Source organism: Xiphophorus maculatus, chromosome 1 (assembly GCF_002775205.1).
Source record: "Xiphophorus maculatus strain JP 163 A chromosome 1, X_maculatus-5.0-male, whole genome shotgun sequence".
Classification (NCBI taxonomy): Eukaryota; Metazoa; Chordata; class Actinopteri; order Cyprinodontiformes; family Poeciliidae; genus Xiphophorus; species Xiphophorus maculatus.
The window spans coordinates 24,731,821-24,745,599 of record NC_036443.1 but is presented as its reverse complement, the minus strand read 5'-3'; the positions used below and the strand labels follow the sequence as shown (position 1 = coordinate 24,745,599).

At 37.8% G+C, this 13,779-nt stretch overlaps 1 protein-coding gene across 1 annotated transcript; it reads right to left on the bottom strand.

Moving 5' to 3' along the window:
* Nucleotides 1-18: 18 nt before the first annotated feature.
* gpkow (G-patch domain and KOW motifs) lies at nucleotides 19-13,636 on the bottom strand. Its single transcript, XM_005810693.3, has 11 exons — nucleotides 13,434-13,636; nucleotides 13,144-13,304; nucleotides 12,921-13,066; nucleotides 9,037-9,143; nucleotides 5,512-5,716; nucleotides 4,640-4,772; nucleotides 3,670-3,847; nucleotides 2,927-3,047; nucleotides 1,384-1,453; nucleotides 315-400; nucleotides 19-226 (listed from the first exon to the last, which is right to left on the bottom strand). The coding sequence occupies exons 1-11, from the start codon at nucleotides 13,607-13,609 to the stop codon at nucleotides 98-100; spliced, it is 1,512 nt and encodes a 503-aa protein (XP_005810750.1). The 5' UTR covers nucleotides 13,610-13,636; the 3' UTR covers nucleotides 19-97.
* Nucleotides 13,637-13,779: the final 143 nt, after the last annotated feature.

Genomic DNA, 13,779 nt, shown 5'->3' with positions numbered 1-13,779 from the left:
AACAAACAAGTCCAGATGTGAATTTTTTAAATATATTTTTATTAAAAAACATTACATGATTTAAAGGTTACATCTGAACATTACAGGAAGCCTGAGATCAGTCGTCTGTGGCTCCCACATAGTGACAAATGGAGTCATAATCCAGAGTGAATAATTTCTCCTCGTATCTGTCGAGCTGCACCATCGCTCTGCATTTGTTCTTATCCCGCTGAAGAATACGGCCGACCTGATCCGACAAACGAAGAGCCGGCGATTAGCAGCAATCAATCAATCAGTCACATCCAGACCAGATAAAAACGAAACCCACTGCTCACCTGTCCTCTGTGCTCGCCCAGAACCACCATCACAGCGTCGTACTCTCCTTTTGGGACGATGGTTTCCAGCATGTTCTGCTTCACATCTGCCACAGAGAGACGGGTTAATTGCTAACGTAATTTAGAGCAGCCGTTTCCATAGCAGCAGTCAGGAGCGGACTGATCATCCAGTCGCCGATCATTATTCTGCTGCTTTTTCATGAAGGCTGGAGGCTGCTGATTATTTTTACTTCATACCGACAAAATATTTAGAGGTGACAGCTAGAAAATGACATTAGAAGCTCAGTAAGTGTAGGATTTTATGTGACAGACCAACAAAAAGTAACAAATAATTGCGTAGTGTAAGGAGAAATCTGAAAAGTGTGGATCTAATTTGCTTGTGGAGAGGGTATGAATACTTTTGCTAATGGTAGTTCAAAAGAAAAATGATACAAGCACAGTATGCTTAAATCAAAGGAGTGAAAAACTTCTAACATTTGTTACATTTTCAGCGGTTGTGGTTTGATTGCACCGAGTCAAATGATCCAAACTATTTAAAAAACCTGTTCCCCTCCTCGCCTGTGGTGGCGCTGCAACAAGAACAACAGAAGGAAATGACAAAAATCTCTGAAGAAGAAATGAGCCTAACTTCCTTCTTCAGGAAATGTAAACAAAAATGGAGTAGCGTCAGATTTTAGCGCTTTTTGTTTTGTTTTTGGTAAATCACCAAGAGTCATTTTTCCCGCTAATGCAACCTAAGAAAATGGAAACGAGGTTTTAACTGTGAGTGTTTACACACGTCAAATTTGTCATGCTACATTTGGAAACCAAATTTGTAGCTTTTACATTTTCTAACACTACTAACAATTTAAAACTCTTCCTAAAAGGTAAACATGGTTCATACTGAGGTCTAACTGGAGACTGAGGCTGTTTTAACCACAAGACATCCGTAATGAATTAAACTAAATCGGCTGAGTAATAGCAGCTTTATATTTTGATGCTGCATAAACAGATAAACACATTTTGCCCACAGGGAACGCCCGAGTGCAAACTTACACAAAACGAGCGAGAGATTTCACGGCTGACTCACCGTCTAGCAGTCTTCCCTCTTCAGTTCGACACACGCAGGTAAACGGCGTCAGGACATCCTCCACTCGCATCTGAAGGGAAGTGAGACCGAGTTCAAAAACAATCCTGAATTTACTGGGATTAAACAACAAATAAAGGTTTTAGTTTAAAGGATCAACAGTTGGGAAATATTTCCAATTGCCTAAAACCCAGATAGTCATGGTGCAAAAACTCAACGCCATCAGTGTGACAGTTGTTTTTTATTTATTTATATATTAAGCCATAAGGATTGTGTCGGCAGCAGACTGCATGCTGGTTACCTCAGCAGGTAGCCTTACTAACACTATAAAGAACATAATGACAAATTGCAGAATGTATAATATCCTGTTGACTTAAAGCTAATTTAAATGGCTGTTTATGCTACATTTTTGCTTAAATCTTCACACAAAATCCAAATTATAAAACGTAAATGCTGCAGAAAACATTATTCAAGATGCAATCACTAGACATTTTATATTTTCATATTTTCTCTGAATTTGTTGGATTCAGATTTTCGATCCTAAGCTTTCTGAAACAAAAACCAGAAGAAAAATGCTTTAGATGTGGCTTAGATTAAATCAGAAAGGGAAATAGTTACACACTCATTAATATTTATTCATCAAATAATATGCTGCTAATGAGGACTGAGACGATTAATCACAATTGATTATTAAATAATCGTCAACTAATTCAGTAATTGCACTTAATTAATTTTAAAAAGGACAGTTATTGAAAAGAAAAACACATTCAGAGAATTAATTAAGCCAAAAAGGACTTAAGGGTTTATGGATTAAGCATTTAGGATGAAAACACTTTGGCAATAAGAAAGAAAATTGGCACATTCCACAATTTTTTTATTTAGCCACTTAAGTGTTTTTACACAATATTAGAAATACTTTAAACGTTCTTGGATTAAACATATTTACAGTCAAAACTGTTTTTATTCTAAATGCTAAATTAATAACAAAAGATTATCTTAGTAACTATGTTACTAAGATAATCTTTAGTTGTAGCTCTACTGTTAATTTTTCTGTTTTTTTTATATTGAGTTCAACAGAAATAACATCAAAGTACATGTTAATTGTTGATGTATTTATAGGTGGAATTTCTTCATTTTGATGCCTCTAATGATGTTTGTATCTGAACTGCAAATAAACAGTCAATCAAGGCAAAACTGTCAGATTTCCATGTTGAAGCTGTGATAATCAAGATGTTATTTTGTTTTTGCAGCAGAAGTAGAAATAATTGTTAATTTCTGCTGTTTTTTGTGTAAATACAGTTAAACTTCTAGTTTAACAGAAGAAGTAAGACCATATTTAGTGGTATAAAACATTGATTCTCTTTAAAGTCTGTGTAAATAAGGTTGATTACGTCTGGATTTGTTAGCAAAGCTGCTACGGTGAGCAGCAAAGAACCTTAAGTGGGAAGCCAGTGACAGAGTCAGTAATCATGTTCTCAGCTTCAACTTCACAGCATTGAGCTGCGTTTGAGTGAAACACAGAGAAAAGCAGCCGAGGCGTCGCTACCTTTGAGTTGTAGTACCGGCCGCCTTTAAACGCCTTGTCTATGAAGCGGACTTTCAGGTCCCTCTGGAGCCAGGAGGGAGGAGCTGAAGCCTGCCGCGCTTCTTTCACTGGTGGCTTATCTCTGCACAGGAACAAAAAAAACACCAAAGAAAACAGCTAATCAAGGATTTAACATTGACCTATTGAGCAAAATTCACATCTGACGTGTTTTCGTATTTTTATTTGGGTCTCAAATGCTTTTAAATAAAGTCCTTAAAAAACCGACAGACATTTTTGGCAGTAAATTGATATTTTTTGGGCTCTGGAAAATGAGAAGTTTCAAAGACCTACAGATCAGCAGGTGACCTCAGCAGTTCCACTGTTACCTAGCAACCCCAGCAGAATTCCGCCCGTTACCAAGCAGCCCGAGCTGAGCTCGTTTGGTCAGCTGGTTTTACCGCTCCATGCACTGTACAATGGCTGCTGGAAAAGGCAAGTGTTTTGTTGTTGACTCACCATTCAGGAACCGTTTGCTGCAATGCTATTGGTCGTGCAGGAGGCTCTACTAATGCTTCTCAAAGCTGTACGGCTGCATCTGCAGCCATTTTCACTTGGGAGTGTAAACGACTAAAATCTCATTATCTAAGGATGATTTTATGGAAAAAATGTAATGAAAATGTTTTGTAACATGCTGGCCTGTTCAAGGAATCATAATAGGTCTCCTTCACGGAAACTGAACGAGATGATTTAAAGTGAAAACGTACCTGTCTTGACTTGATTCTCTGTGTTTCCTCTTCCTCTCGTCTTTCCCTTCCTCCCTTTCAGATGACTTGTGTTTGACTTTGTCACTACTGCTGCTCTTTTCTTTCTCCTCAAGTCTCTGTCGCTCCTTCTCCTTCTCTTTCTCCTTCTCCTTGTCTTTGTGGGCCTTACTGAGCCGGCCTGTGAGTTGGGTCGGACAGAACCATTAGATCTCAATAAATTGGAATAACATCGCTCTGCAGGATGAATTTATTCCTGCTGTGATTAAAAAACAAGCCTAACAATTCAATTCAAAAAGACTTTATTGATCCCAAAGGGAAATTAAATGTATTAACTCTTATTATCTACGTTTCTTCAAAGTAAAAGTTGTAAAAGAAATTCTTACTTTTGTTGGTGGGAATAAATTAAAACATTTTACAGACTTTAAAAATGGAAAATAAGTCATAAAAGTTAAATAAATGTCAACATTACGCAAAACGTAAAATATCACATGTATTATTTATTACTGTGCAGGAAAAAGAGAAAATAATAATAATTTTGTGTTTTTAATTGAGGAGGACAATTTTGGCCCTGATGTTCACCGTCTAGGAAAATTATTTCACGTTTTTCAGTAGCCATAAGCTGGTAAATGTTTTACTTTTTTTACATTTGATTTCCTGAAAACAGTATTGTTTTATTATTGTGATGCATCTGCAGTGATATTTTAAAGATTCTTCTAAAATAATAATAATAAAACGAGTAAACAGTGACACTGTTTCCATTAGCATTTAATTGAGGCCTCATACTGTAACTTTTCTGTTGTGATATTTTATTTGTATTTTATTTACTTATTATTATAACGCTTATTTTTTTGTATTATTATTATTTCTCTTCTCTTTTCATCATCTTATTCTATTGTCTTAGTAGCTTTGGTGCAGTTTTTAACCTGCTTTTAAAAGTGATGCATAAATAAATTTGACATCGAATACTCACTGAGGTCTTTGCTGTTTTTCTCGTATTCTTTCGTCCCGACCAGTTTAACTCCGTACTGGCTGAGCGTCACCGTCTTTCCGCCGATGGCGAGCTTTACCACGACTCGAGCGTTGTCTGCGTCTACGCCTTCAATCTGCCACGCAGAAACAAAAACTCATCAGACATGTTTTATGTGAATTAGACGGCCAGAGATGCGTTCAGGATTGCACTGATTTATTGGCGCCGATTTCCTTAACCCTTTGAGTCCAAAGTTTCAAATCGCTGCCTGAATATTTTTGCTCATTTTAATTGTACAAAGTTCTTTAAACGTCCTGTGAGTAAATATATTTGCCCATTTATCCATAACAACTGGAACTTTCAATATTTAGTAGTTAAAAGTGACCTTCAGATTCATTTCACTTCCTGCAACGGCGGGACGGAAATTACCGTAATAACCCGATATTGGCTGGAAAGCGCAACGTCTCTCCTTTCAGAAGCAGTTGGAATTTTTCAGACAGAGCAAAGTGTGGTGGAATTACGGTACTGCAAATTTGGTTGGATCGTCGCTGCTACGTTCGGTTTGGAAGGGTTAAATTTGGGAGATCAGCGATCAGCCGATACTTGCATGTGAAGCTGATCTTATCTAGCTCAGCAAAGATCTAGAAATCAGCCGCTGTCTTCTTCTGCTCTCCTGTTAGAGACGTTTTACTGACAGACCGGCTCACCAGGTCATGTCTGCACATTTGCTGTTAACAATCGTCACCCCACTGTTGCCAACTTAGCGACTTTCTAAATTTATCACCATTTCAAGCAAAAAATTATTTTATCGTCCAAAATCGGAACCAGCAGGTCAGGATTTCTCAGGAAACTGCAATCGGTGCAACGAGTTTTACTTTGCCGTAAAGGTCCTTGTGGGCCCCGGATCCCACCAGAACGCAGCCTCCAGGGACCATCGCCAGCTCCTCCTGCTTGGTTTGCTCCTCGCCCGGCTTCGGCGGACGCTGGCGCTTGCTGGGCTCCAGATCCTTTATGGCCGATCGATCGGCGCCGAGGCCCAGGCCTTTAGGACGGAGCTGGTGTTCGATTGGCTTCACGTCTCTGTGGGCGAAAGCGTTAGATCAATGAACAAAGATCTGGACGTGCGCAGGATTTAAATCAGGCTACAGGGAGACGCCGCTTCGTTTTCACAGTTTGAGTTTGTCAGATCTCCATTTGTGGTTTTATTTTTTAAAGTTAAGAAACGCAGTGATCTGTGGAGTGATAAAATTGTTGCAAGAAAATAAAATAAAATGTAGATTTTTTAGATTTAAGGAAGATTGTGTAACATGTAAGGCCAGGCCTGTCGCAATAAGCAATAAATCAAATAAACGCATAAAAAATTAAACAACTAATACCAAAGATTAGAAAACAAAAATCTCCAGTCTGGTAATTTGGTCTCAACCAGCCCTTTTTTTGAAGGATCATTTTGTTTATAGAGACTTCATAATTAATTTTATTTGTTGCTTCTGTTGTTTTGTTTATTTATTTTGGACAAATGTTCATTAAATTTGAAAGTTTAGTGATCTTTGGTACTGGGTTCTTGTATTATTACGCCATGTTACTTGAAAATATGCCTGTCACAATAATCAAAATATCCATTAATCGCATCATGAATTAAAATGAGCTCAATTGTTTTTTACTTTTCTCTCTTTTTACCAAAAACTGGATAACAAAAGTTTTCAATCTGGTGATTTGGTCTCAACTGGCTCCTTTTTTAAGGAAAATTTTATTTACAGAGACTTTATAATTTTATTAGCTGTTTTGTTTATTTATTTTGGATATTTAAAATGTCTTCCATTTCCAGCATTAAATGTTAATTTGAGTTTAAAGTTTATTGTGTTCTTGCATTATTATGCCATTACTATTATATTAACTGAAAATTGTCTCAAAACAACAATATTATCGTTTATCACCGTAACTTCTGGGGCAATTTAGTGTCTAGTAAAATTAGTTATCGTGACAGGCCTTTGTATGTAAAGAACCAATTAATTATGAGTAAGCTAAATTAAGGTAGGAAAACAAAAGAATTTGATTAAATGCCCTGAAAAAAATCCTTAGTAGATTCAGAGAAACCAGAAACAAATCTGGAAGGAGAGAAAAAAAACAAAACAGAAGAAAATAAACGACTGGATGGCTGTGATCGTCGAGCCCCGAGGCAGCGGCAATAAAAATAGAGACGGGTGTGGAGCAAATCTCTGCCAGCGCTCCAGAACCGCGTCAGGCATCCAGAGAGAACGCCGTTTGTTGCTACATCTATAAATACAAACACAAACCAGCACCAGAAAACTAAAATACACAAACTGATCATAAATCAGCATTTACGTTGGTACGGAGGTTTATTAGTGATCAGAGCGCGAGTAATTTGGTCATTATAAACATAATTTCTGCAGGTTTTTGTGAAATCAGTGCTGCCATCCGGAAGACCGCTAACAAAATAAATAAATAAAATAAAATACAGTCTGAACAGCAAAGCTCTGCAGCAAAAAGAAAGAAAAAATATCTATCAGATCAAAAGACTGCACCTGTATGCTGCAGGTCAGGGGGTCAGACTCATTTTGGGTCATATCAAAAATCTGAATGTTCTTAAAGGGCCGGTTACACCAGAATGTATTGATGAAACCAATAAACTTTTAAAATATTAATAAATACATGTTTGTTTCCGCATTCAGTGTTCCTTAAAACCTTTTCACACTGACCAGTCCATCCAGGATTTTGTGATTGATTTTTTGCAATTAAAATCCAAAATTTTGTGGGGCTAATTTATAAATATTTGTAAGCCATTTTTATGATATTTGCACTCACGTATGATGCAAAATGTGACTTTTATTAATCGCCGTATCGACCACTATCAGGCTATGTAAGTTGACATCAAGTGAGGCTGCGACAGCACTCACTTAAACTCAACGTTTTGGCCATTTTTGAGAAAGAATTGCAGTAAAAATCAGAAAAAAATGTGAGTCTGTTGATTTTTGTGAGTTTTGCAGATTTGTTGAAAAACTGGAGTGATTTATTGATGTAGTCTGGAGTCTAGAGGGCCAAATAAAAAGCTACGGCGGGCCAGATTTGGCCCCCAGGCCTCGGGTTTGACACATGTGCTGCACGTGGTACAATGCAGGAGGAAAGATTAGCCTGCACAATGATGCCAACTGTGTTTTAAATCTATAAAAGATAACTTTTGATTTAATTAGGTGTCATATTTTATGAATCTATTCATGACCCAAAATATGACTAGAAAGAAAATAAAAGAAAGAGAAAAAAGATAAAAATAAAGAACTTCTCTGCAATTCATGAAATTACTTTACAATGAAGAATAAACTGATATGCAGAGATTAAAAGGTTAAAATGGTTTGTTTTTAGATAGAAAACAGAATTATATGGTGGTATACAAAAACAAAACATTGGTATGAACTGGTGGATGGATGTGGAGTCATTTTAAACACCCAAATACTTTTAAGTGAGTAGAAGAATAGAAACAGCCTTTCAAACAGCAGCAACAGACATAAAAGTGTTAAAGTGATAGGAAAAAAAACAGGATTAAAAACAATAACATAAATAAGACAGATTGGACACAAGATTTAAAATGAGTGGCATCAATTTTTTCAAAAATGTACATAATTTGCATTTAAAAACTAAATACTGACTATTTACAATACAAGGTTTCCCCCAGAAAACTTGCTAAGTCCAGTGGTTGGGCAGTCATTCATCCAGCGGCTCGTTGTGTTTCTGAGTTAAAAAATGTTTAATGTTGACAGGAAATTTGAAAACATCCCTTGATAATTATATGTTATTGAAAGATTGGAAGATTAATACCTTAACACCAACTATAACGTCTAATCCATATAACACAGTAGGAGTGTAACAGGTAAACTTTCTATGGATGTAAACTCGACTAAAAACCCACCTGTTTAGGATTGTATTTGAAACGTAATCAATTACAAATTTATTGATGGAACCTGACTTAATGTCGTGTTTTGATTGTTGATTCTATGTTGCTTTGTGTTTCTGTGTTGGATATGATGTAAAGCACTTTGAAATGCCTTGCTGCTGAAATGTGCTATACAAATAAAATTTGATTTGATTTTAAAAAATGCAAACATTTTAAAAAGACTTAAATAAATAAGCAATGCTTGGCCTGGTGGGGGCACAAGTAAAGCCTGGTGGCCTGCCAGGCTTATGATACGCCTGGAAAACCCTGCAATACAATATATTGGTGCAGGAAACATAGATGTTATTTAGAAATGAGTAAAAACAGAGCAGATGGTTGTGCAAGAATGGCAGCAGTTATGGTTATAAACTATATATCCAAACAAGATTGTGAGATTTTTAAAAAGTGTTATTTTGTTATTACAGAAGGCAGAAACAGTAAATCTGTCACTTACTGTTTAAATGTCCGTCCGATTCCCTCTCCTTTCTTCCAGCCCATTCCTTTCAGCATAGCGAGTCCATAAGCCTCAACAGGAACGCTCTCATAGTCTGCCTCCGTCGACTAAAATAAAAAACAAATAAAAACTAAGAATTAAACAGACAAATCAACACCGTGCTCATGAAGGCTTTAATACCAATTAGAAATGGGTAGCAACTAGTTACATCTACGTGAGTAACTTCTTAGAAAAAGTTTACTTTTAGGAGTATTTTTTCCACACTGTGCTTTTTACTTTTACTTGAGTAATTTTATTAAGAAGTAATTCTACTCTTGAGTAAATTGTCTGGATTTTCTACCAACTGAATGAAAAACAAACATGTTTTAACCAAAATGTCACCAGACTCAGACACACGCCTGCCGTTTCTGTTAAAGTTTCAAAAGTTTTTTTATTGAAAGAAACTGATTTGGAAAAATTATTTTGCCTGATTTTGTTATTTTTGGTTAATTACATAAATTATTGTCATTTTAAAATAAGATTTCCACTTAACTTTATATTTTGATCCGTCTGATAATGTAATTTTTAAATATTAAATGTTTGATCAGTTACTCAGTATTTCAACAGGCTTTTTTACTCTGTAATTTCTTGGACGACTACCGTTTACTTGTAGTTGTTGAAGTTTTGCTACTTTTGTTACAGTTGTCAGGTACTGTGGTCGGCCCTAAACCTCAGATATTGGTATCGGAGCTGAAAAAAGCTGATCGGTTCATCCGTAATTGGAAAATTATTGGGGGGGCTGCACAGCGGAGCAGTTGGTAGCACTGTTGTCTTGCAAGGTCCTGGGTTCAATTCCCGGCCCGGGGTCTTGCATGTTGTCCCACAGTCCAAAACATGACTGTCTGTCTCTAAATTCTCCCTAGGTGTGAGTGTATGTGCTGTGTGTTTCTGTGTTGCCCTGCGACAAACTGACGACCTGTCCAGGGTGACCCCTCCTCTCGCCCGAAACGTTCGCTGGAGATGGGCACCAGCACCTTCCCGACCCCATGTGTTAGAAAATGGATGGATGGATGTAAACTTTGGAGTTCTGAAACAGCAGCTGCTGAGAGAGAGAAGCAGCTTGTAACGTGGCTCTTACTCAGCCGTTTGGCCCCGGGCCGTCACACTCAGACTCCGGAGGTTTTCCTGCAGGCAGCCCACCCTGACATCAAAACGCGCCCGGGGCCGCCGTGACTCGGGCGTCCTGACGCTCAGATGGGATGTGACTGAGCACATACTGAGGAGACACGCCAGGCCTCTTATGAAAACAAACAGAGAGATGTGATTGGCTGCCCTCATGTCTCTGGGGAGAACGCTGACGCCCGTCTGCTACCGAAGACGTGCTGTACTGACAGTCATCTGTGCAACTGTATACGCATGCAGCCATGTCAGGCCACTCAGCACTTTCACACACTCAAATTTCAGCTGCCAGTCGACATTCTGTACTGTCAGGAAATTCATGCTAAAATAAACCCCTGAATCAGAGATTGTATTGTGATGTTCATATCATATTTTTATATGGTTTGAGGAAACTTTAATCAACGAAATTAAGAATTTTTCATGCACTTTTAAGGTAAGATTTCAAACTTTTCCAGCACTTTCAGGGTAAAAGCTATAAAAATGAACTAAAAGGCAGTTTACATTCACAATTACATGATAATATTTAGGGGTGCAACAATTTATTGGTGACAATTTCCTTAATTTTGGGAGTTTGGTGATCTTTTACATGTGAAGCTGATCTTATCCACAGATCTTATCTACCTCAGCAAAGATCTAAAAATCAGCCACTGTCCTCTTCTGCTCTGCAGTGAGAGACGTTTGACTGACAGACCGGCCCACCGGGTCATGTCTTCACGCTTTCAGTTAAGAATAGTCACTCCACTGCTGCCAACTCAACAACTTTCTTGCTTTATTTAGCAAAATTTCAGACAAAAAAAACAACAACCTGGTATCGTCCAAAATTGGTAATCAGCAATCAGCCAGAAAACTGCAATCAGTGCAGCCTTAATAATATTTATTACTGTTAATAATAATGTATTGAGATAGTAGTATTGATATTCTATAGCATGGACAAAATGAATCAAAATAACAATATTTTATGATTTGAAATGTCTTGCTTACACACTAATTTAACCAAAAAAGTATAAAATATCAGACAACCTTTAAATTCAATTAACACAGATCAACGAGTCATTGATAAATTTGGAATAATACATATTTGTTACACTGAAACGAAACAAATTGTGTTCAGGTAAATGAACTTCTTGCTCAGATTCAATGCTTTATCTCAACATACAAAGAAAGTTACTAAAAAATGCTCTTGCTACGTTTTCTGGCATTTAGCAAATAGAAATAATTTTGGTAATTTTAACTGAAACAAATGTTTGGTTTCATTTAACTTCAGGCAGTGAGAGAAAAAAGTCTTTTTATTAGGTGTGTGAAAATATCTTGTTTGAACTGTAAATAATGTTTTCTAAATTTAGGTTTTTAATCAAACCTTTGATTGCACTTTATACAAAACTATGCAGTTTGAGTATCAAGAACTTTCAAAGACTTTATACGGAAATCAAGCACTTTCCAAACCTGGAAAACACCTAATAGAAATTCAAGCATTTTCAATCATTTCAAGCACCGACTGACGAACCGATTGAAACTCTGTGTCTGCAGAAAGCACTCACTGCTCGGCTCCGTCGCAGGGAGAAAACAGCAGAGATGGAAAGGCGAAGCTCTCAATTTAGCGCTTCAACTCACCATGTGGTCATAAAATATGGATCATGAACAAAAGAACAAGATCCTGATTACAAGTGGCTGAAATGATCTTCTTGCTTAATGTGTCTGGACTGAGCCTTGCAGATAGAGTGGAGGAGCTGCTGCTCCTTCTTGATCATGAGACCCTGAAGTGATGAGCTTCTATTTTGTCTTATTGCCAAACATCTTACAAGTTGGGATTTTTAAGCAAAAGAATTATAAGTCTGAGAATAAACGCATAAAAGTAACAAGCTGCTTTCAAACCGTCTGGTAACAGCAACAGGTTTTTCTATTCCTGGTTACAACATGTATTGATTCACACAATCGCATCAATAGATCAATTTTAAATAGAATATCAGGGTCATAGATCATGTAGTCAGGATCTAACAAATTGTTTATGTCTAAATGCCACACTTTTCAAGACTCAAATTTCCAGAGGATGGATGGAAACCAGGTCTACACAAAGGGACAGGAAATAACATCTGAAACCACAATATATTGTAATACAATATTCCATACTTCTCCTTAATCCATTACTTCAAAAACTTTAGAACCAATTTTAAAGGGGATCTATTATGAGCAATTCATGTTTTGCTTCCGTTTGCGTCTCATCTGCTACTAAAAACAAAACAAATGCTAAGAAATAAAACTACCAAGCCGTTTCAGGGGTTTTTTGGTTTCTAGAAAATGAGCCTTTTCAAAATCCTTCCAAATTTAAGATCACAAATCAGCAGTTACTGTCTGTCACCTAGCAACCCCAACACCTTTGGTCAGCTGGTTTTACCCCTGTACAATGGCTGCTAGAAAAATTAAGTGTTTTGTTGTTGACTTATCGATCAGAAGCCACTTGCCGTACCCTTGTTAGTTGTGCAGGAGCCTCTACTTCTGCTTTCCAAAGACGTACAATTGTTTACAGCTATTTTCGCATGCGAGTGTAAACAGCAGTTTATTTAGATTTAAAGTAACAAGAGGTCCTAAAACAGCTCATTCTGAAAGGAGCTCAAAACAGATTAAAATCTCAAGATCTAATATTGATTTTGTGTTGTATAGGACATAGACCGATCCTAACCTGTTCAAGGAAGTATAGTAGGTCACCTTTACCACTTTCCCCTACTCACAGATTCAGGCCGCAGGTCCACCTTGACAAGGTCTCCATCCTCAAAGCCGTCTGGCACTTTGTTTTGCATTAGCAGCGGGATGGAGAGGTTGAGGCTCCCCTCTGTCTGAGGCCCATTCTCCCACAGTTCAAGCTGCCTTCGTGAATCTAAAAGCAGAAGAGACTCATGAGGAGACCGATGCTCTTATTCATTGTCCACCAGGATGTCTTCCTCCCATCCACACCTTCGATCAGCTCTTTCACAGCCTGAGACTCCACAGAATCCCCATCCCGCTCCGCTGCCTCCGGCTTCCCGTTTCCTTCCCCGCGCTGCCCCGCTCGGCTCCAGCGGTTCTTCTGGATCAGGGGGATGATGAGCTCTTTGGGCTTCTCGGTTGGTTTTGAACTGCAAGAATACACGAATTAGAAAAGATCATTTAGTTAAATGATGTCCTCAGATTACCAAGTAACGTCACATTTCAAACGTAACCGTTACGGTGTCGGCTTAATAGTAGCATTAGCACAACGAGCGCACCTCTGCAGTTCATTCCTGTCAATTCCGGTCAAAAAATCTTTTTCAACTCTAGCAGTTGGTTTAAATTTATTAACAGTTTTAGTGAAACCAAATGACACTGCCGCTGTTTTTCTCTCTGCCTGCTCATCTGAAATAGCAGCTTTGCTAGCAACCGTATCTTCTCCGTGCGACGCCATTTTTGTTTGTAAAGGAACTGAATGAGAACGGTGCATTCTGGGAGCTGGAGTGCATTCTCTAAATTTAAATAACTCTTACTGCCTGAACTCGCCACATGTCCCATAATGCACTGCAGTTACAGGCGTATTTACGTTGTTCTACTTGTACGTTCAGTTTTTACCGTAGGTCA

What these genes read in the sequence shown, in the direction of transcription:
- gpkow (XM_005810693.3), bottom strand. Translation starts at nt 13,609, where the DNA reads ATGGCGTCGCACGGAGAAGATACGGTTGCTAGCAAAGCTGCTATTTCA. An exon ending in ATCGGACGGACATTTAAACA is followed by an intron (nt 5,717 to 9,036) that starts GTAAGTGACAGA and finishes TTTCGCCCACAG; the next exon opens with AGACGTGAAGCCAATCGAAC. An exon ending in AGAGAATCAAGTCAAGACAG is followed by an intron (nt 3,048 to 3,669) that starts GTACGTTTTCAC and finishes GTTCCTGTGCAG; the next exon opens with AGATAAGCCACCAGTGAAAG.